We start from the raw sequence: 23898 nt of genomic DNA, 5'->3' as shown, positions 1-23898 counted from the left end.
AAATTCTTGGCAGTGCACTTGTAAGTTTGCCTTTCGTTAAGTTTCGTTAAAACAGACAACACAAACGGCTGTCATAATTCGAATCTTCCGTTTTTGACAACCTGTCTTGACAATTTGTATGTGATAATCAGGCCTAATGTACTAAACTGTTTATTGCGTTAGTATTGAAATTCTTACTTCAATAATGATCACACGCACCTTATTTTTGTATCTCAAAGAAACCTTAAAGCAATACGATTACATTAAGGCATGCATTCTAAAACTAAGAAACTTCAACCTGGAATTGACTATGAATTCGATGATTATGTACCAAGAAGAAATCTCACTGAGGAAGTCTCAAGGCAGACCGATGGACGAGGCTACAGTATTGCCGATCTTCAAATAGGAGTACTGGGATTCTTATCCCATCCTGATCGTTCCTCCGTAGTGAGGACTGTGACTATCAATCTTCGTGGTATCAGCATTAAATCAAATCGCACATGAACCAACGTTGAGTGAATTAAATTTAAACTGTGCCTGATACAGCATGTGGCTCTTGCCTCAAAATAATGTATCAAATTATGAATTGTTTAATTAAAAATTAATTTCCCGTCCACCATACAGGTTTGAAGAGAGCACCATGTATAACATTTACAATTGCAGCGTCTAAATCTCAGTAATTCTATTCCTGTAAGTCCTAGTGTTCAAATTATTGTCGAAGTAACTTGAATACTCGTTAAATCGAGGCGTCATTTGTTGTGTTATGTTATGTTGTGTTGTGTTGTACAGAGTTTTATGTAGTATTATTTACTGTCGAGATTTTATGCAAGGGACTAAGAGACTGATCTTGTTAAGTAGAGAAAGTGCATCAATTGTACCTAGTATTAAAGCTGGTATTAAATGTGGTCTGTGCGATTTTTCTTCGGTATTCTAGCAGTTGTAAACTTAACAGTAACAGACGTTCATGTAGTGCGACAGATTGGTACGATCCCTCCAGTTTAATTTTGAAATAGTGTAGGGGTACCAAACGTTCGAACCGTACTCTAAAAAGGGGCTAACTAAACTGCAGAACAGTGTTTTCACGCATTCGAGATCGTCAAAGTCTTTCGTCATCTTAATTATTAGCTCTAATGTTCTGTTCCTGAGAACAAAAATTTCTTGGAGGTGATAAACAAATGGCAGATTTTTTTTATACAAAATGAACGAATGTCTTTCTTAAACCAATTTCATGCACTTAAACGCGATATAAATTAACATAGAGTAGGTCGCACTCCATGGATAAAATTCAAACGGAAACGGCGGTCCTCCACGTCGAGTATCGATCTAGCACGGAGCAGTCTCTGCAGCACGTGTTGACAAAGACAAGATAGCAGCTCCAATGAGTCGATCCGATCGTTCAGGAGTCCCGCAACAAACAGACTCTGGGAGTTGGAATTCCGCTGGTTCAGCGACTCGAAACCTAGCAGCGCTCATCGGCCAATGTAGTCCATGCAGAGCGAACTGAGTGAGTTTGCCTTGGATAATTCGAAGTCGACCAACGAACGAACAGCAGATGGCCAGCATACAACAGTAGCATATTCCAAAACCGAACGCTCCAAATTTGATGCCAACTTGGTCAGTGAAGTCGCGCACTAATTGTTTTAGCAAACCGATCAGTGGGTTTGCCTTAGTCACAACATGCACACATCACAACATCACAAGGAGCACTTCTAAGTCCTGCATCAGGCTTTTGCTCTAAATTATAGTACCATTTAACGCATAATAGTACTCGAACGCTTTCGCGTAAATGTAACAGGATCATACTTTTCGATTTTATTTTTATTTTCGAACTATATTTGCGGTCGAAAACAAAACCAAATATTCTCAAATCATACGAATCGATTCATCTATGTAAAACAAAGTACGTTAGACATAAATTCGATAATATTTAAGGCTTTTTACAAAAGTTTGCATCATAATTCCATGAAGTAACGCAGCTGTAGCGTATTTTAAAGCATTCAGCGCAGCGTATGCTTTAAAATACGCAGCGTAAATTATACTGCTTGAAATAAAAATAACACTCAATTTTATTTTAGAATTAAGATTTGGATCGCATATCAATGTGCTTTCCAAACATCAATCGATTTACAATGTTCAAAAGCAAGCCAACAAGCATTCTGATTGATTTCATCCATCGCCAATCTAATAGCACAATGACATTGACCAATCAGCAAAATTGACTTTTCACTAATTATTCTCAAATCGACCATTTATACGTGCCATTCGCCTGTGTTACGAAACGGTTCGTTCTGCTAGCTTTTTTTCATATTTCAGGCAGCATTTTTCTTCTTAAATGGAGTTAAAAGAAAGTGAATCGGATTATCTGACGGGAAGAAGGCAAACTTCCCAGGGGAAATTTTCGGATTCTCAGCGGGTCGGATGCTCGTATTAGTTCGCTTTGCACATGCCAAACCGACACACGCCCTCTATACACGTTTGGCTTCCGTACGCTAGACAACTAAATTATTCCTTTCCCTCCCCACCCTTAAACCAGCCTAAAAGCATCGTTTATGTAGAATGAAGAAGATCCGGCAACCCGTTACCCTCTGGACGAAGTAGACCAGAGGCTACTGACGGACGTTGGATAACATAAGAGAAATTTTGGAAACGTTGCGGAGTGCACTTACTTGTTATGTGTATGTGTTCGTTATGGAAGGCTAACATTCGGTCGAGCTCAAATATTGACGAAGCAGTTTCATTTTGCTTTTCTTCACAGTTTTGCGCTTTGTCCGGTAAAAATTATTCCATTTTAAAGGCAAGTTTGCTTTCGTTTTCTTTCTACGCGGTACATCCGAATGCTTTAGCTTTGTGCTTTAACATTCATGTGAACATTTCCTGCTTGGGGTAAGCAGTTTTTGTTCCTTTCCCCGTTCACAGTTTTAACTTGCGCCCCGTCTTCCAGGAAGCGGCATGCCTTTGTTTCAAAATTTCAGACACTTTTTACCTGTTATGATGATGTTTTCCTTTCTTTGGGGTTTTCCCCTTTATTTCATTCAACACGTTTTGTTTTACTTTTTGCCAACTGTTTCCACCACTGTCTGGAACGAAGCGAGTCAGTTAGCCACAGGTTAGCGTTATACCCATCCGCTTCATTGTTATGTGCGCGGGCTTCCCGAATGTACAATCATTGCCCCGGTTCGCCTGTGTAAGTAAGACAAAAAGGATACAAAACAGCGCACACAACGTTCGACACGCAGAACAAAACAAAAATAAAATAGTTCCTTATGCTTTCGTTCATAACTTCGTGTACAGCGAGCTGCTACAACCATTTTCCCTCCCCAGCTCGACAAGTACCAGCCGAACTACAGCGCCCGGCAGCCAAGTCAGTTGTATCGTTTTGCTCCTGTAGAGCAGCACACAAAAAATGAACCTAATTGAAAGATAAGAAACAATTTTCCCAGTCAAACATTCGGGTGCACGCGAAACTAAAGTCTATTTGCAAATTTATGTCTGCTTTTAACATCGTTCGAAAAAGGCTACTTCGTACAGCGACTGTTCGACGTTGTTGAGCGTTGATGGATCTTTTGCCAGCCTGACTGAAATCCAAACGTTGGGTTTGTGATGTTTGTTTGGAGCCGAATTCTTTTCCACTCCGGCTTGAAAGCAGTCGGCGTATCAAGCAGGCGCATGCACAACGGACTCCATTTGATTTATTGACGGAATTTATCCAATTTTATGAATGCTTCCTTAAATCTCGATAATCGACCCTACCTTTTTCGGGTCAGTGTTGCTTCTCCGCCTTAAGAACCGGTCCTCAACATCTAATCCTGCGTGCCTCCCAATCCTGTGCGCTGGCTAGCGAGGAAAGGATAATACGGAAACCCTTTCGGATATGGAACGGATTTATTGGGTCGCTCCTTCCAGCGGCATACTTAGCACAAGTATGCCCACAAAAGTGCCCATCGGGGGATGCCATAATCGCAAATGGTCAGCAGCCAGCAGTTGAACCTTAATTTCCAATTCGTTGATTTATAGTTCACGCTGAATGGTTCCTACAGGTTATAAATAATCTTTAATTTAGCCTAAAACGTACCTCGATAAATCAAACTTCCCAGTGTGAACTGGCGATCAAATCGTAGCGTTTGGCTTCCTTCGTTTCAGCCACTGGTGGGGGTGGTGGCAAACAGACTAGAAAACAATCGACGACAATGGCAATCGTGAAGGTGTGCTTTGCATGCTTCGGACACAGAAGCTTGCCAAAAAGGTGCCAAGAATTGGACAATCAAACAAACAACAACGACGAGCAATATAAAAAAAAACACACTCAAATCTCTCTCACACTCCATCACGCTAGCTAAGGTGCCATTACGACAAAAGGCTGCACTCGGCAGCTAGGCTTATGCGTGTAAGGGCACCCCCATCAACCCCACCTTCCAGCACTGTTCGAAGCCGGTACACATAAACAATGACTGACCATAAGGCATAATGCCAGACAAATGACTCCATCAACCATTCGAACGACGCACTTTTTACCGATTATGGGATCTGCCAATGGCGGGATTGCCGGAAATCGATGGCCACACGCAATACGCTAGAGTGGAGTGAGAAAAAGAAACACACGCACACACACACAGGGCAGATAGCACGAAACCGGAAGCCCTGCCTTTCCAGAGTATCCCACAAACCACATCACTGTAAGCCCTTGCGTTAGGGAAGGAGTAATATGTTCGTTCTCGTCCCATCATATACAACCTTCTACTTCTACTACCACTACTGGCTGCAGGACAAACGTAATACCGGGAAGCAGGAAATACAATCGATACAATCGAAGATATTTCAAGCAACAAGAAAAAAAAAAAAGAAACAGAACCAAACACTCGAATAGATTTCTGGGGCCTTTTGTTTTTCGGCTTTGTTGTTGCAGTAGATGTACCTTCCGTCTGCACACCGTACCGTAGCTGTGCCGTTTGAGAATTGGGCGTGCTGGAACGAATGTGTGCAATAAACGAAATGAAGGAAAACATCCCTTGGTTAGCGGACTTTTCTAAATGGCCCAATGAACGCCAGCAGCAACGTGGCAGCAGGAGGAAAACATGTTCGTTTGTGGTTTGGCTTTTGTTTTCCCATGCTACATTCGCACAGTTTCACCTGTATTAATGGGCTGGCAAAAGGAACGGCTTTGTGTGAGTGTGCGTGTTTGCGAAAAAAGTCCAAGTAACTTTCACAGGTTTGTGGTTAACTATTGCTCATTAATTTATGACGATGTCTTGTAGCCGAGTGTGTTTGCTCCCCCTGATATGTCGGTCGATTTTCTTTTCAAGTAAAAACACATTCTGAATAGTTGTAGAACAATAACAGATGATGATGTTAGTAGATTTATACTTATTCTTGAAAGATTTATGTAAATGTAAGTTTTGTTTTGCAGGAGAAAATCGTTATTATATTCACCTGTATTGTGCAGTTTTGTTTCAATTATAATACATGTCTGCGGCCCGGATTGGCCAGCTAGTAGTACCTAGTAGCTCATTAAGAAGTGGAAATGTCTACAGTTTTGACACTCCTTTGCAGTTTTAAACAGTCATTTGACATAGTGATGGTTGTATCATACGTTTACGCTATAATGCGTTATTATTATTACGTTTTTCTTTTGTAGATAACAACAAAATGATTGTACATTATTGCAATCATTGAGATATTTGACCAAAAATTAAGCACTATCATACGGCTCATCTTCAATTTATATTAATATTACCGGCTATAACGTGACTTGGATAGCCAATCATAAGACAATCAATTAAACAACAATACGAAATCCAACGAAATTGTTTTGCCTTGTAACAAGGGAGTACGTGACACCTTTTCAGATAAATGTGGAAGTTTATGTACAACTCTGACACGTTTAGTGCTCAAACAACCACACTCGGTTGTTTCGTTAACCAGCGCTCTCGGGAAGTAACAATTGGATTTAGGGTTGAGGCTCCTATTTAATTAACTTCAAAATACGATCACATCAGGCGATAATATCTTCGTAAGCCTCTTTTGTGTTCTTAGATTATTGACGGAATAAATCTGTCTATTATTATATCTATCTGCCAACCTAAACTTCGGATTACTAAAATTCTATGTTATTATTAAGGATGACGGAACGATTCCGACTCTTCGCTCGTCCGACGCTTCGAAGCTACACTTCTTGTTTTGGAAGAGCCAGGTCTGCCTCCTCAGTTGTCTGAAGTGTTACACGATCTTCCGGGTCTCGCGCTGGAGCTTGCGGGTACGCACTACGTTCTTCTCGGATAGTGCTCGCCTGCACTTATCATCAAACCATTCCTTCCTCTGGTTACGTGTCACGCGGCCAAGTTTTCGCTCGGCTGCATTGTTGATGGCTTGCTCCACCATGCGCCAGTGGTCATTGAGGGTCATCGCCTCTGTGGTGGTGTCCTCCGGAAGCGCATCCCTAAGCGCATTTGCGAAGTCCCTTGCCACATCAGCTCGCCTCAGCCGATCTATGTTGAGCCTTGGGGTAGGCTGAAAGCGCAGCTTATTGGCGACGCAGAGTTTTTGACGCAACTTGACCATGACCAGGAAATTATCTGAGTCGACGTTTGCTCCTCTATAGGTCCACACATTGATAATATCTGGGAAGTGCCTTCCATCGATAAGAACGTGGTCAATCTGGGAATATGTCTGCTGAGGTGATCTCCAGGTGTAACTGTAGCGAGGTGCGTGCTGGAAGAAGGTGCTGCGAATGGTCATGTGCTTGGAGGAGGCGAAGTTCACAAGCCGAAACCCGTTATCGTTTGTGGGTTTAAATACCTCCTCTCGTCCGAACCGAATCGAAATCGTTCGAATCTCACCGAGGTCTGAGGCAAGGAGACGGACTCTCCTGTTTGTTGTTCAACATCGCTCTGGAGGGTGTCTTGCGAAGCACGAACTTCGACTTCTGGGGTACGATTTCCACCCGATCTATCGATTACTTGGCATCGCTGACGACTCTGACCTTGAAAGAGCCCGACTTGGAAACAGAGTATCAGTTGACAGTTCTCGAGGTGGTAAAAGAGTTCTGCTACCTTGGTACGGTCGTAACTTCGGACAACAACGCAAGCAGCGAAATCCGAAGGCGCATTCAAGGTTCAAGGAAATCGTGCCTGCTACGGACTCCACAAACTCATGCGATCCAGAAGACTCCAACAACACACGAAATGCACGATTTACCGCACCTTGATACGTCCGGTACTAGCCTACGGGTACGAGTCTTGGACTATGCTGACGGAGGACGCCAATGCTCTCGCCATTTTCTAACGGCGGGTGCTAAGGACTATCTTTGGCGGTGTGTGCGAGCAGGGCGTGTGGTGAAGGAGAATTAACCACGAGCTAGCTGAGCTGTTTGGCGGTGCTGATATCTTGACGGTAGTCAAAGCCGCAAGGATACGTTCGGCACGATGCGTAGAGGAGCACAGCTAGCCCTTGGCTGGATCAAGTGGAGTCCAGCCTGTCGGAGATCGGATGCAGCCGTGGATGAAGGATTGCAGCCCTAGACCGAGTTTCCTGGAAACTGGTTGGAGATGTCCATGTCGACGCAACGTGCTCAATCTTGAGCACGTCAAGAAGAAAAACAAGAAGTATGACGGAATATCGCCCTACTGTTAAATGTATTACTCATATGTCTCAATTTTAATTGTTAGAACAACTGAATTTACTTTCTTAACAATACTACTAGCATATTCCAATCATTATAAACACCTTACAAGCCTCTTTCAGTCCATGAGCATGAACTTGATAGGCTCTTTAGAACTTGGAACGCGGCCAGTTTAAATGTAAGCGATACTAAAGTTACACCCAGAATAAAACTGAAATATCTTCCAATAAATAAATGCACTAGGTGGAGGTGTATGGTATCTGGAATCGCTGTATATATCATATGGATAGTTTATATTTAAGCTATGACATTTACTAGAGAGTTGAAAATATTTCTACATTCCTTTGAGTTAGAGAACTTTTCATTGATGGTGTAAAGAAAGCACATACTGTTTCGCTCTTTCTTTTCCGCATGTTCCTTGCGCCATATTGTCATTATTAAGTATTGCATATTATATATCATATGTTAGTTAAGGCAACATACTTCAAACAAACTTAATAATACTAGAAAAATATGCAAGAATGCAGCAGATCTTATTCTTCTTGGCTTAACGACCTTATAGGCCACGAATGGCTTACTAAACTTGCCTATACAACGTAGTTGGATAGTCAGTTTTCACTACGGGAGGACACTTCGGATGGTGCCCCTCATGCAGAAGATAGATATAAAAAATAAATAGAAAAAGCATTTCATGCTTCGCATTTGTGCTGCGACTTCCTCACTCCTGCAGCATTAATAGCATCCACGAAGTCGTTTACATTGGCTCAAATTCAATCACATTCATCCTTCTAAGATGATTGACTGACGTTGAGCGACGATGTCCGACGGAAATCTCCCATCAACTTTTGTTGACTAAATGCACAAAAGTGTGAAAGATGTGAATGGCAGGAAAAACTGTACAGCCGAAGAAAAAAGCCATCCCCGCCCTGCCATGCTGTTCTACCAGTCCGTCTATTTGGCATTGCACTGGCGCAATTCATTCGCAAAACATTTTCGTACTCGTTACGCGACCATCAAGTAGAGTGAAAATCCTCCTTTCCGGAAAGTTTATTGAATAAAACGAAAATATTGCATTTCATTCAAATCAGGTCACGGCGTATCTCATCACAACCGCTAGCTGGGCATTCTGGGATGGTGTCGCACGTACGGCAACGGGAGACGGCGCGTCCTGGTGACGATGATGATGATTTTATTACACCAGAAATAGGTGCCCTACTCTTCAAATCCCTGCCAATTCGTTTTCGCTCTCCCCCTTGAGCCAGTGCCGTGGAATGGCCTCGTGATGCCTAATATAGGCACTTGACAACTCCTCGCTCCTCGTTCATCTCCAGGTTCGCCGACCGAACGATTCAAGGAAGTCAAACAGGCAGCAGGCAGATCGACGTTGATGTCACACATTCAATCTGCTGCTCTCAACTTTACGTCAAGCGATGGTCCGGAATTGACAATCTATATCGAAGTTCGTAAAGTATGTGTGCCATGCTATCGGCTTCGGATCGTGTGTTCGCCGGGTTGCATCGTGAAATAGCAGCATCACTGGAGGGATCCCATCCTTACACCAGCTAGCCAGCCTCTTACCGAGCCTTGTAACTTTCCCTCGAGAAGGAAAACTTACCTCACCGGAGACACGTACCGGAAGGGACGTGGCAACCACCGACGAAAACTGCGCACGGTACATGTATGGCCCCATTCTCGTGGGAAGATTATTTACTCCGCAAATACTTTTATCATGCATAAACATTTTATGAATACCAATCAGATATTTACTTTGGCTTTTCTTCTGCATTCGTGCGCCGCCATGCGCCTCCGCTTTCTTGTCTGAGCTCAATGCATGAGCGCGCAGTGTATGGGAAAGGTAGTTTGATGGCTTTTCTTTACACGCGCGGCACATTGCCCTTGCCTCGGAAGGGCCTGGGCCACGCCACGAAGAAGTTTCGATTACCACGAATTTGCTCCACACTCGAGCTCGGCTGACTTAACGGCTCAACGCGCCGTGACACGGGGCTGATGAAAGACTTTTGCCAATGTTTTCCACTGTCCCCTAACCAGCGCCGCAGGAGGCGTTTCGCTGGATACGACGACCTGCACGCTTACGGGCAGACAGGCAGTAAAATCTGCCTGCTGCATCGTGTGCCCCTTAATCTCGCTGTCGACAAAAAGGCCTCCCGGTGTTCTTACACGTGGGGGGAAAAGTCTTCGCATCGACCGAGCATAAAGCAAGCTTAAGCATACTGGTGATGTAAATGGTCTTATCGGCGGATCTTCCTAAATGCGAAACAAAAGAATGTAAAATTTATGTGCTCCACGCTGCATCAAGGCACAGACACGTATGTAGTAAGCCATACCGTTCCTGCTTCGGCCGAACAGTCCAATCTATAGATTGGAGCATTGGAGGGTTTCTCAAGAAATGCTAGTTTAGGTAAAGGGTGGAGGCGGAGATAAAATTGGTAGAATCTTTTACAGCGTACATATGTGGGATTTATTGATACATTTTATTTTCCATTCGTAATAAATATGTGGAAGTACGTGACACATCAACGTTGCTAACAGACAGTTTACATTACCAACAGCCATATCAAAGAAAACTGCAATATGGACGTAAGCGAGCGAGGATACAAAAAGCAAGATAAAACACAATACGCATTAGCTGGAAGTGTCTTCTCGTTCAAGAACTTTATATCTTTTTGTTTAATGTTGTAGAAATTGTTCTTATTTCATATTGTAGTCACTGTGTCGTTACCGGGTTTTTAGAACACAAAGTTATGTTTAGAGGTATTCTGAGCTCTGATATGAAACTATTTAAGGTGAATCTTCTTATATGCAACGCCACAACCTGGTTTTACTATCCTTTTATTATTTTGCCTCTTCCAAACTCAGACAATGTTTCAATAATAAGCCAAATATTACAATCTCCATGTCTTTGTAACGATAGCAGAAAGTGCTTCCCATCCAACAGTCACCTTCACGTTGCTCAGCAGTGGCATTACAAGGAGCCGTATCACGAGGTATCCATCCTCCACGGCGCAAAGCGCTTGCTGTTTCGCTAAAAAGTTCCCACTACACCGTCACTACCATCTGCCATCAAACGGAAAATTTCTTGCTTTTCCGGCGTAATATGCTCGGATGCCCTTGGTTGTGCCCCCACCCCCTCCGCACCAACGCCATCCCGTTTCTCCCACTCGTCGAGCATCTTTATTCTCATTCTTCCCATTTTCGTATGCTTTATGTCAACAAAGTACCGAAATTCCGAAAACGATATTCCAGGCCCTGTTGTCTCACCCTAACCCCGGGACCGGGTTCCTGCTCGTCCCTTTCATTCTCAATCTTGTGCCCTCTTTTCCAGCCTGCCATTCGTGTGTGCATACACTGTACACCGGTGGACCGGTGGTCGGAAACAGAGGAACTTTTACCGTCCCGTACGCGGGCAAGTGAAAATTCTAAAATAATTTTACGAGCCCATAAAACACGGCAGTATTTCAAAATATGGACCAATATTTGGAAGCAACCGAAAGCAAAACCCCGCTGGCGAAGGAAATGGCAAACCGCGGAAACGCAAGATGCCAGTCGCTAAAGGAAACACGAAGTATTAAAAAGTTATATGCCGTCCATTTCGGTGCGCACCCAACTACCGTTTGTGTCCACCGTTTGTGCCTTACTGCTAATATCAATTTCAAATATTACTTCATGCTTTCATACGTATTTCGCGCCGCACACTGGGTGCGCTCGGGGTACCGCGGATGGGAGGTGAACGACCGGGCCGAAGCTCAGTCGTTGGTAAGTTCTGTCCGATGGAAGTCCATGCTACCCGCACTCCGGCCCCATGTTTTCCATTTCTGCCAGAACAGAAACGAACAGCCTTGCTGCCACCAACACGGCTGGGAAAATCGTTCCCTACCGAGCAGCTGTACAACTGGTCCACTCACAAATACATCTTCACCGGTACAGCGCTCCGTAAGGCATGTGACTGTTGGTTGGGGGGGAGGAAAATGTGAAATCAATCTTGCCGTTAGTTGTGTTGGTATCGTCGAGAAACTAGCTCGCAAGAAGGTCGATCAACTCAACGGTGGGTGTGGTGGGTGATGTTGGACCGGAATGATATTGAATCGTTTGTGAACGGCAGAATTCGTTTCCTCCCATCCAAACACTTGCACAGCAACCCTATGTAAACAGCGTAAGAGTGTAAAAGATTCGCCTCCGAATCGAACCATTTTGCAATAAAACCGCTGAACTGGCGGACGGATGGAACATGCCAATAGCGAACCTATCGATGAAAATGGGAAACATACTTTGCTGCGAAAATCCTGCTTTGGAATGTTGTGCAGTATCATTTACGTGCAATAGGAATGCATATTACTTTCTTATATGAGGTGAATATGCGAATAGAAAACTATTAAAAAAATGAACATGAACTTGCCTGTAAATCATAAAAAATAATGCCAAAATAAACTTGTGACTCTTGCTTTTTTATCAACCTTATATAGAAAATTAGGCACTTTTTTCGTGTTCCTTTTTGCTAACATTTTGACACCAAAATGATTCGGAAGCCGTTCTAAAAGGGATTTAAAAAGGTTAAGAATATTAGAAAAACCTTTCAACCTGATGGAATAGTGTCCAAAAACTGAAGTATACCCTGTATAATAGTTACTACTATTGTTGCGGATGCAACTTCGTCGGCTCGTCGACGATGACTGACAAGCAAGAGAACTCTAGTATATTCACACAACCTTTTCACAATTTTCCATTTTATCGTTTATTTGCAGAAATCAATTACATGTTTGAACGTTTTGGGTTCAAAAAATGCGGTATTACTTCTTGGCCTTGGTTTGAAGATAGCAAGTTCGCCCTTCGCAAGCTTCTTTTATAACTTTCCCCTTATCGCCGAGGCGCGATGGCCGTTTCATCGCGTTCTTTACCATTTTTCTCGCATTTTCGAAACAACTCCTATTTTATATTTAGTTTATTTTCAACGGACCGCTAGGGACTCCTTGAAACGGAACGGTACAAAAAGAGCACAATACACAAATACACGTGGACGAAATAAGTTAACATAGAGTCCGGTTGGTGACGATCACAGACTACATTGAATTCGTGGCACATACAGAAAAAGGGACAAATGTGCCAAATCGGGTACGGCGATCATCTACGTCGAGCATAGATCTTGCGCGGAGCGATCTTGGCGGGACGTATAGGCTAAGGTCAGCTATTAGCCCTGGCGAAACGATCCGGTTGTCCTGGAGTCCCGCAACAAACAGCCTTCGGGTCTTGCAGTTTCGTTGGTTTAACGACTCTAGGCCTAGCAGCGCACATCGTCTATCATAATCCACTTCCACACTCCAGAAGCGCTGGGCGAACCAGGGTCACTTTACGCTGGATGGATTCCAGCCGGGCCAGCGGACGAGCAGCTCATGACCACCGAACAACTGAAGCGAATTCCAAAACCGACCGCACTAAAGAGCAGTAAAGCATTTTGATGCTTTACGCGAGTTATTTGTTTTAGTAAACCGATCAGTTGGTTGACCTTAGTAACGACGTGCTCTAGCTGATCATGGAAGCTCAAGTTCTCGTCTAGGAGCAGTCCCAAGTCCCTGACACAGCTTTTGCGTTCAATGGTAGCACCAATTCACGCGTTATCGTACACTAAATGGCACCGTTTTCTCGCAAACGTAACGACGACACACTTCTCGACGCACAATTCAAGATCATTCTTCGTGCACTAAGACTGGAACGTGCTCAGAGTGGCTTGAAGGCGGAGTTCGTCTGACCGGGTGTGAATCGGTAGGAATAGCTTAGCGTCGACCGCTCCTATTTTCAAATCAAATCCTATTTTCGAATCAAGGATCTAATTAATATTTGAAATTATTCTCCTTTGACGTGCTTATCCTATAACGTCTTGTTTCAGTGTTATGTCCAACTAATCGTTTGTCTGATCGTTTGTTTTTGTTTACTTCTATGTTGTCTGGCAGGCGATCCGTCGCCATCGTTACTTTGAAACAACTTTTCTAAAATATGGAAAAAGCTTAAGGGATATTTTATCATTCCATCATAACATTGTTTTCTCGACTCAGTCATCAACCTTCTCCTGATACAGCTTAGCCCAAAACAGAAACTAAAAAAAAGCGAAAAAATCAAGTAAAAAACAATTTTTCAATGACTGATTCATTTTCAAAATAATTCAATAAAATTGCTTAGATTTAAAAGGCGAACATGAAAAGATTTTTTGTTTGTTTCATGCATTTTTTCCTCAGTATGACAAGTTCATCCACGTAAAATTCTAGATTGATCCAAAATCATTCCAGATTTACCAAGATTTCAAGCTAATGTCCTCAAAAAATGCAAATTACTATTTTTTCTTGGCTTAACGACATTCTAATGTCACGCCGCCCATCGAATGGTTTACTAGACTGTCGATATCAACGTAGTTGGATACGGGGGATCGGTCCTGATGGGATTTGAACTCCCGTCCTGCCATTTGAAGACCGGTGCCTCTGCCACCTATACCACCGTACCTTCCCCAATTATCATAAATGTAAATTCAAGCATACTCATGAAGTTATCTTTTTTGTTTTATTATTTCAAAATTTACTTGCTAATAAAGAAGTACATTCATCATGATCCAATTTCATTTTTTTCAAAGCAAACTGTGTGTTTATTACATGGCAAATGCTGTTTGCTGTTACTTTAATGTTTGGCACCTACGAGTTGCTTAACGATGTAATTTGTTATTTCCCCTTGCAGCTAGTGCATTTTGTGCAGAAACTTGCACACGTACCACCTTTTACTAGTTAATGGTGTGCTCTGTGTAGCCATAAATAGCATCCGGGCTCGTTTGAAGATCATTTATGCAGCTGCAACATCTGCATTAAACAGCCTATGAGCTTGTTGTTCAACACAGGAACAACAGCGAAAAAAAAAACATTCCCAGGCAATTAAAGTGATGATTATTTGCTGAGACGTTTTTTGCTACCACCGGTAGATGGCTTTGTTGACGCCAAAATGTGACACAATCACCACCAGCACTGGCCCACACGCGGTGGTGAACGCATGTGATTACATCGTGCAACATCTAGCAGCTGATTCAACGCTATTTTAGCAGTGCTGTGCGTTGTGTGCATGTGTCTGTACATAAATCCAAACACACAAAGCCATACACAACAAAGCAATGCGTGCATTAGTAAGCATCTCCCGACACTCATGACTACTGGTAGTCTGGCTTGTAAACAGTCAGTTGTTAGAACTTGTCCCGTGCGCTAGAACGCTTCGTACAAGCGGCCGCGAGTACGATGTTCTTGCCCATCGTTTTGATAACGTTATCTGCGCTTTTGCACAGCGCCACCGCCGGTAAGCAAGACATTACGAACATCTAATGTAGCGGCTACATACTCGTGAGTGCGATGTCGCCACATTCTCACCGCCGTGTGTGTACAGTGTCGCCTAAGGGTGGGAACTAATTTATTTTAATCTAGACTCCGGGTGGATTATTCAGCAGGGCCAAATTATTAATCAATTCAAACTCCACCGGTACAAATCCCTGGACGGGGTTTTGTTAACAAGCGTGCTTACACGTGCCACGAACAGTTGGTTGTCAACATCAGAAATTGACGGCAGGCCGACTAATTGAGCGTTCCCACTACGATTTACGCGTTCCGCGTTCCTGTCCGTCGTAAGTTACTGATTTCGTTCGCATATTACAGGATGCCGCGTGTACTTGAATGGGAATCTCACGCAAACCCATGCACCACTATTTTTGAAGCATGTCGGCAATCAATACCATCTCCTGGAACCTACAGGCCCGTACTTTGAATGGCGTCAAGCGGAAACGATAGTGGTTGGGTGTTCTCCTGTGAAAAACACGCTGACAAATAGTAAGTTTGGTATTTCAATCATCCAGAAACTGTAATGCAGATAATGTATTGTTCATTTCAGCTGATTCTGACTTAGCCACTATCACATGCATCCAAAATCAGGAGTTCAACTTAGTTGAATCTTCAAAACGCATCGCTTTGGGTGATATTAGCTGCAGTTCGGCAGTTTCGGGAGTTATTCAAAATTCAAACAAACTATGCGCCAACGGGGCTGGCCATCTCTACGACGTAGGATTCAATTTTAAAGCAAATTCATTAATCAAGTACTTTCAGGTGTGCTACAACGCTACAAAATCGTCCACTATTTACAGAGAACATCGAATTCTTGGGAAAGCCATAAATCGTACGTTTGCTCAGCATGAGTTCAAAAATGGCTTGAATAATTGCAATATTCTTCCTTCACTTAGATGCACAGATCAACAATAATCGACCCGCCTTCAAACTGGGTGGTGTCACATCAACAGTCCGCCTTGCTTCCGTTTACACGCAACGCCATCAGCAGGAACGATTTTCGACACTGCTTGGATCATCAGCGCAAGCAGCCAAATACATTAACTCAACGTCCTATCTAGCCAAGGGCCATCTTACGCCAGATGGCGACGCGGTGCTTGATAGTTGGGCGGGAGCAACCTATTTCTTTATAAATGCTGCTCCCGAATGGCAGGTGAGTGGGGTCCGCTTGCGAAGGTTTCAAAGACCGGTCAGCAAACTACATCGAAACGTTCGTAATTCGGTTGACCTTCATTGTGTCGTACATGTTTTCAAACCGTATTGGGGATACCAAAGCATTTCTTAACGTTACAGGTTGTTAATGGTGGTAACTGGTTGCGTGTGGAGAACGCAGCTCGTAAAGTGTCAACACAGCTGGACGACACTGTGCATGTGTTCAGCGGTGTGTACGACATTCTTCAGCTGCCCGATAAGAACGGTAATCCGGTTTCTCTAAGCCTAGGCGATGATGGCACAGTCGAAGTACCGAAATGGCTGTGGAAGGTGGTAGTTCATTATCCGTCCGGCAAGGGTATTGCGCTCATCTCGCTAAACAACCCATTCGCAGCGAAAGCAGAAACTTTGTGCGAAGACATCTGCTCACGGTACGGCTGGCATCAGAAGGAGTTTCATGATTTACGGAAAGGTTATACGCACTGTTGCAGTGTGCCGGCAGCGCAAAAAGCAATCAAACTGATATCCAAGTCAATCAAATGTAATGACATACTAGAGCTAAGGTAAAGCTGTCCTAAAGCAATTCTTTTGTTTAATACATTATACTAGGTAATTCAAATCATGTTGAATAACATAAAAAAAGGACAAAAGTTGGTTGACTCAGTCCAGCATATGAGAAATTGAAACGAATGAGATTTGGCGCAAGTCTATTAAACAACCAACAAATAAAAGACTCGTTTAATGTTAAATATAAATAGTTATTTTAAGGAAGCAAAGCATAATTAAGTAATTAAGGTTAACTTAAACAGTGAATATAATTTTTTTATTATCGGTTTGGGCTTTACAATACAAATGTTGTCTCATCCAAAAACACGTTTTTAAATTGGCATAACTTGAAATGAACGTACGAAATGAAGTTTGGCGACAAAATATTAAGATCTGTGTCTGCCTTTTTATGAAAAATTGAATTTTATGATGTCTAAAATTGTTTGCAAAACCAATTAAGAATGACACTTGGTTAATAAAATCGTATTACACTATCTGAGAAGGTACAAATGTATATTATTGACTTTAAATCTAACAACCTCATCATGTTTTATTTTTTTTGCACAGCAAAATGGTCCATTACTCACAAAACAATCTGCATCTCATCTTGCTAGTCGTTTTTTCCCCTCGGAACAAACAAACCCACTACAGATACAATACCCTAACGGGATGTTAAGGGCAGAGTCATTCGAGTTAACTCTCGAGAGATCACATCAAACACTGCCCTCCGAAAAGGATCGTAAAACGGGTACCTATTCATAATATCACTTCAATACTGGAATTTCAAAATCAGACAACAGCCACAAAATTTACATTCAAATTAGCTGCGGTCCCTACAGAGTTGAGATAAAGTTTACGCAAGCAAAAATAAAATATGCGTCAAGGTTTGTATTTTTATTTCCATTCATGTCTTTTTTTTCCTCTCTTTTCATTCCTTGTAGCACTTTCGAGCTCGCTCGACTCCAGCGTTGAATTCATGGTTGCTTTATTTTATTTTTTTGTAAGCTTTCACTAGCAGCCACCCAGCAATAGACTGCGTATTTTGCTGTCCTGCCCAGCTGTTTTCTAGCTTTTATCGGGCTGACGCGGGAGCCTGCTTTTTGCAGTTACTGCAGCAGGCAGTTTCTTTCGATTTGATAAGGAACTCAAAACATTGTGGGACAGCTTTTCTGACCGAAATCATCGACTGGGAAGGAAAGCAAGCGAAGGGAACGCTGTAAACCACGGAACCCTTTGCATTTCTCTTCAAGTTTGTTTTTCGCTACTGCAGCTACACTCTATCAACTAACCTCAAAAAGCGAAACATCGTTGATTTTTGGATTTAAATTTAGATTTTCAAGCCGAGAGAACATTGCTTTAGATTCAAGTGTTATTTTTTAGAGACACAATAGACATTAAACTATGTCACACAATGAATATTGTGTACCCAAAAGTATTTATTTCTATTACCATTACATTCTAAGATTAAGCAAACTAATCCATTATTCCTTGACTAAGTATACTATACTTCCAACCTAGTTTATGCGATCTTATTTAACGGGCATGTTATACATACTGCCCTCCACCCAAACAATTCACTCAAACGAAAAACATCATAACTATCCCGCACGAGCAACTTCGGCGAGAGATAGTCAAGGCACCGGGCAAAACGTGCACCGGAATTCTGACTCATGACGAAGACAGCATTTCCGGCGTTCAACAGAGGAATGGTTTTTCGATTCACCATGATAGGAAACTGGTTGTCCGCTTTCAGCCTGCCGCGGGAGCGATCGGATTGTTGTCCCTTGAACTAAACACCGTCCTTCATCATGGCACGGTGGATGGATGCTCCGTGGACGGACGATTGGGACAAAAGCTAGAGAGAGAGAGCGAGAGGACAGAGCGGGAAATGAAATAAATCACGATAAGAAAAGAAAGAGCCGAAGGATGAATGGAGCACTGATGCGAGGAGGAGAAAAAAATATAACAGGAATACAAGCGATGAACAGAGTGTGCCGGAGAAAATTTATATTCCTACATTTATATTATCTCGCCCCAGTTGAGGAGCATAATGACTCCACCGGGCGATGACGATGACAATGACAGTGACGATGATGAAAACGAATGCCAGTCAAGCCAGCAGGCCGAGTCTGTCAGTCGGAAACTGAGTCGACCGAGGTGGAAGAAAATATAAAAGCACACCAGCCAAGGACAACGAACCCAGCGTCCCGTAGACAATATTTCTCGCCGAGAAAATGTGGCTTTTATGCACACAAAGCTTTCTTACATTATGTAAAGTGGTTAACATCGATCTAATGTACTAAATGATTAAAGGATGCTTTTCTGAGGTAGAGGAATGACTGAACCAAGACGTCGGTCTGTGATTGGTTTTATTTTTAGTCAAGCTTATGGAATGTATTAGGTCCGCCAATAAATAACGGCCGTTTTGAAATCGATGGAGCCACTGTGGACTGTGGCGCGATTTTGACGTTTACAAACGTTATAAATCAAGTTCGGAAATGACATAATCAAACTGTGTAAATAGAGTAGTAATTATTTCGGTGTAAGTTAATGTTCCTAGTTCTTGAAAATGTCTGATTTTGAGCCAGATAATGTTTCGAGTGAAGAAAACGGCAGCCGAGGCGCATCGAGAGCTTTCGAGTGTTTACGGCAAACGCGTTAGGCATGATACAGAAAGAGGGCAAATGGATACCACACGAGTTGAAGTCGCGGGACATTGAACGCAGGCTCTTCATGTGTGAATTGCTGGTCCAGCGGCACAACCGAAAGGGGTTCCTGCACAAGATCGTGACGCGAAACGAGAAGTGGATTTAGATCATGGGGATCCCCCGATCAGACGCCAACATCATCAGCTCGGCCGAATATCCATAGCTCGAAAGATTTGCTGAGTATTTGGTGGGACCAGCTCAGCGTCATTTACTACGAACTTTTGAAACCGGGAGAAACAATCACTGGCGAACGCTAACGGAAACAATTGATGAGTTTAAGCCGATCACTGCGTGCAAAACGGCCAGAATACTCATCATGCCATGACAAAGTTATTCTGCTGCATGACAATGCTCGGCCACATGTTGAGCAACATGTGGAAAGTGTTGTGGAAAGCAACCTTAATACCCTTAAAATGGGATGTTTTACCGCACTCGCAATATTCACCGGATCTGGCACCATCGGATTTCCTTCTGTTCCGATCCATGGCACATGTATTGACTGACTAACAGTTCTCTGCCTATGATCAGATCCAGAATTGGTTGGATACCTGGATTGCGTCCGCGGTACACTCGAAAGGTGGAAGAAAGTAATAAATAATAATGGCCAATACTTTGATTGACCCAATTTCTACAAATAAAAATACCACGAGTAAAAATATCAAATAGAAAAAACGAACTTTATTTATTTGCGCACCTAATAACTGTATGAGCAAAAACTTCCTACTTTCTGAGCGGAACTTCACCTCGTTTTAGTGAAAAACGAATGTCTATTCAAAGCTAGCTTTAAATTTACGATCATATACGAGATAGCTGTCCATCGCAAAACCACAGAAATGGAAATCAATTCCCACACACGTATCCTCCAGAGAATCCACCACCACACTAATTCGAAACCGTTATCAGCGCATTATGCTTAATTGCCTTAAACGGTGCGTTTTTCTTTTTTTAAGTGTACATCAACTGGGAATGTTTTATTTTTTATTTTTTGGCTTCTGCACATTCCTTCGTTGACTTCGTTCGGCGCGTAATTGTTTCTGGTTCGTGGTATGGAATCGGGATGTATTTGGACTCCGGTAAATCTGGCCGAAGAGCTCGAGCACAATTTATAGCACGTACCACCGATAAATAACTCACTGTTTCTCGTGCCCTTCTACTAACATGATCATTGTTCCGGTTCTTCTGGGCAGTTGATGCTAACAGACTAAGCTTCGGATACTTCATATCTCACGTCCTTTGGCTTAGTCCTGATGAATGGAATGTGCTCCAGCAGAGGTGGAACGAGTACAGATCATCGATTGCAACGATTTATTTGTGCCTTTGACTTTGAATTTACCCACGATGGCTCTAATGATCATGAGAGTTATAGATTGGTGATAGTAATTCGAGAGAAAAACTAGTACATCCAAAACCGTTCCGAGGATCCTTATGAGTATTTATTGTAGTTAAATAACTCAGTGAAGATCAAAAATAAACTTCATTAAAATCAAAACCCTCCAAGAAATTCTATCCAAATTCTTCGTTAATGATACAACGGTGTGGGTTTAAACCATTTGCATTACAGTTTGCAACCATGGCACGTGTAGTCATTTACGGTGAAACTCTATCGCATGTAAAATACGACCGATAATACCGTGGAAACTTTTATGATGTGTGCTATTTACAACAGTCTTACATCTCGGTCAATATGCTTCGCGTTCGAGATTCCTTTGTTCTCGGCGTGTCTTTGTCAGCCTCACCTCAGTTCTCTCTGTTGTCTTGCTGCAGGTAACAGTGTAACAAATGGCACGATCTACCACACCAGACCCATGCGCCCATGCGGGCGTGTGAAATGGGATACGCTTATCGCTGTATATTTCCTGCTAGGATCTGATAATTTTTCTATAATCTAAAAACCGGAGCGTAAAATATGCATAGCGGTGAAGTTTCCGCCCCGAGCTTCCCTAATCGATCTCATCATCCAGTTCCCCGCACCGGTCGCTTGAACTGTATCCTTTTTTCACTTTTCCCACCAGGATTCTCTGTACGGGGGTTTTTTTTTTCTCAGTTTTGTTTCCTTCCAACCAAACTACCACTTACTCGGACATGGCGCGTTCATTTGCACGGCTCGCTTCGTCGTCGCTACCGTTGGTTTATGGTTGCACACCTCGTCAAGGGGATCAATTTCCAAAACGTTGTGCACGGGCACGAAACGGTACGGGCACGAAAACCATCGACGGAACAGCGCGCATCAACCTTTCACCGCCATTTGAGACCGCCGCGCTGGTTGATTATGTTCGTTTGCTCCTTTCGCCTGCTCTTTCGCTAGTGTTATTTTTGCTCTTGTCAGGTTCTCCGATCACAACGGGACTGAAAAGCCACGGGGTACGTTATTTATCTCACAATTTGTGAGTGTGTGTGTGTGCGTGTGTTAGGTTTTTCCGTAACCACTTTTGCCGGTGTCCTACCAAACAGAAACAGCAAGGTGCCGTTTGGCCCAGTTTGCCAAGCTTACATCACTGTCTTGTCGGTTGATAAAAGATCAGCCAAATAAGGACCACTTTTGCGATTGAAATCGCTTCGGCTAAAACTTCTCCATGCACGGCGGAGGCCGCCAGGTGACGGGGCATCTGGGCATGAATGTATTCAACGGTCCGTCGGGGCTGCTTCCGATCCGGTAAAGCACCGGGACGATAGATGACGTAAGATCTTGGTAGAAATTAAATTTTCATGCCTCACTTACACGGTGGGAATGACTTTTCAGTGCGAACCGGCAACAACCCTACAGCCGCCATTATCAGGCCACCGCTGGCCCTACAGTGGCCCGTTTTACCCGGCTTCCACGGGGACATGGTTTCAGTTCTTCAGGAGCTATAGCTCTCCGAGTTTTGGGCCGTCTCCGGCTGTGGCTCGAAACACCTCAACACCAGGGTTTCCGCTCAGCAAGACTTCACCGAAACGTAATCATGATTCTACCTCTATACCAACAAAGCTGCTACTACTGATGATGATGATGATGAGGATGATGGTGGCGATGATGATAATGATGATGTGTGAATGTGGCGCTCCTCGTGCTAAAGCAAACGAATGCAGGAGAAGGGGACAAATTCATTTCCTTCATCCGACTTGCCTGTTCGACTTGCTCGAAACACACGCTGCGGTCTTTGCTGCAAGTCGCAGCTCATCAAAACCGGCAAAATGCTCAACCCGGGTGTCCTGGCAACGACAGCCACTGCGAACGAACCAGTTACACCCCGAGGACAGCAACGACCCGCCCTTACTTTCCCATCAGCACTACCGTGGTTTCGCTTCCCGCACAGGAATCACACCACTGAGCACACAGCAGCGGTAGTGGTACTGCTGGCTAGCATGCTTTCCTGTTGCAAGGTGTGATGAAAAATGTGATAAATATAAGCTGACTGCCATTGATATCGATCGCTAGCAGCAATGGAGAAAAGGCTACGAGTTAATTAATCCAGCCTAAAAGTCATAATGAAAATTCCACATACCAGAACCTGCACGCCTGTGTTTCATGACGGTGACATTTTTCTCGTACCTCTTTTAAATTTCGCTTTAAAATTCTCGCCATGGTGATTCTGATGTGTTCTGATGATGGAACACAATGTGTTCCATCGGAAAACGACTTTTTTTTCCCGTAGCGATGTTTACAAACATTCTTGTTAAAGATTTCTGTATCGATGCTTATGATTGTTCTTTCTTCAAAAGTTTAGTTTAGTTTGAGATTGACAAAGGTTTAGATCGAACATATTTTTTTTACCAGCTGAAAACCATCTAGCACAATAGTAAAATACCAGAGTGAAGAATTTGAAAATAAGCTTTAATATTTCTAGTATTTCTACGCAGTAGCTAACCTTTCCATGTGCTTCTAGAAGAAACATCTTTAAATATTGTAGGCCCGATTACAAAACCGACACCCATTCGCCATTCAAAACATGCTGACGCCAATCATTGGCAAGATGATACGTCTTAATCATGTTTAGACTTTCCCTGAGCTATTCTTCTTCACATCCTGCCTCATGCTACACACGTGTTGGACAGATCTTGCATAAGAAGGCAGATTCGTTCCTTTCAGTCCAGCAGTGGAAGCGGTAAACAAAGATTTACTTATGAATATCAATATTTGTTTGCTGGACGACTCCCGTGATGCGAGCAGGACTGGGTAAAGGGATCTTCATCAAAGTTGAGCTGTTATTAATTATAAAGTGGACCGGTCTATCTTCAAGCACGAGGTTGCTTGTAGGCTCCTCACTGAAGTATTCATGACTTGATTAATGCTTGCGGTGGTAGTCAGATTGTTCAACCTATTTTAAGCTTTCAGCGTATGCTGTTTTATTGGTCGTAAAGAGTTGGTTGAAGCAACTTATTAAAAGGTAGCGAACTACAATACCAAGCAAAGTATTATAGTTTAAGGGCTAATCATTTTCGTATGATTGGATATATCGAATGGATCGAATCAAACGGGGTGAATTTTTAAAATTTCCAATAAGTTCTCCCTTATCAACGAAACGACTGCTTTCCTTCCCACAAT

General features: G+C 43.0%; 3 protein-coding genes across 15 annotated transcripts in view; 2 read left to right on the top strand and 1 right to left on the bottom strand.

Annotated features, from left to right (window-relative positions):
• LOC126562092 (transmembrane protein 161B) overlaps positions 1-23898 on the top strand; it is a 496042-nt gene that overhangs the window by 317063 nt on the left and 155081 nt on the right. The gene's annotated exons all lie outside the window — the stretch shown is intronic.
• The window catches only part of LOC126562376 (CUGBP Elav-like family member 4), a 339360-nt gene that overhangs the window by 301755 nt on the left and 13707 nt on the right, over positions 1-23898 (bottom strand). The window lies entirely within an intron of this gene.
• Positions 14786-16686, top strand: LOC126563651 (uncharacterized). Its single transcript, XM_050220296.1, has 5 exons — positions 14786-14932; positions 15286-15456; positions 15518-15799; positions 15864-16120; positions 16261-16686. The coding sequence occupies exons 1-5, from the start codon at positions 14875-14877 to the stop codon at positions 16684-16686; spliced, it is 1194 nt and encodes a 397-aa protein (XP_050076253.1). The 5' UTR covers positions 14786-14874.

Source organism: Anopheles maculipalpis, chromosome 3RL (assembly GCF_943734695.1).
Source record: "Anopheles maculipalpis chromosome 3RL, idAnoMacuDA_375_x, whole genome shotgun sequence".
NCBI lineage: Eukaryota > Metazoa > Arthropoda > Insecta > Diptera > Culicidae > Anopheles > Anopheles maculipalpis.
Note: the sequence above shows the minus strand (reverse complement) of the source record. Positions and strands in the feature narration are given on the sequence as shown.

Excerpts from the sequence above, each read along its gene's own strand:
- LOC126563651 (XM_050220296.1), top strand. The coding sequence starts at position 14,875 with ATGTTCTTGCCCATCGTTTTGATAACGTTATCTGCGCTTTTGCACAGC. Across the intron at positions 14,933-15,285 it reads TTTGCACAGCGCCACCGCCG|GATGCCGCGTGTACTTGAAT; the intron begins GTAAGCAAGACA and ends CGCATATTACAG. Across the intron at positions 15,457-15,517 it reads GAAAAACACGCTGACAAATA|CTGATTCTGACTTAGCCACT; the intron begins GTAAGTTTGGTA and ends TGTTCATTTCAG.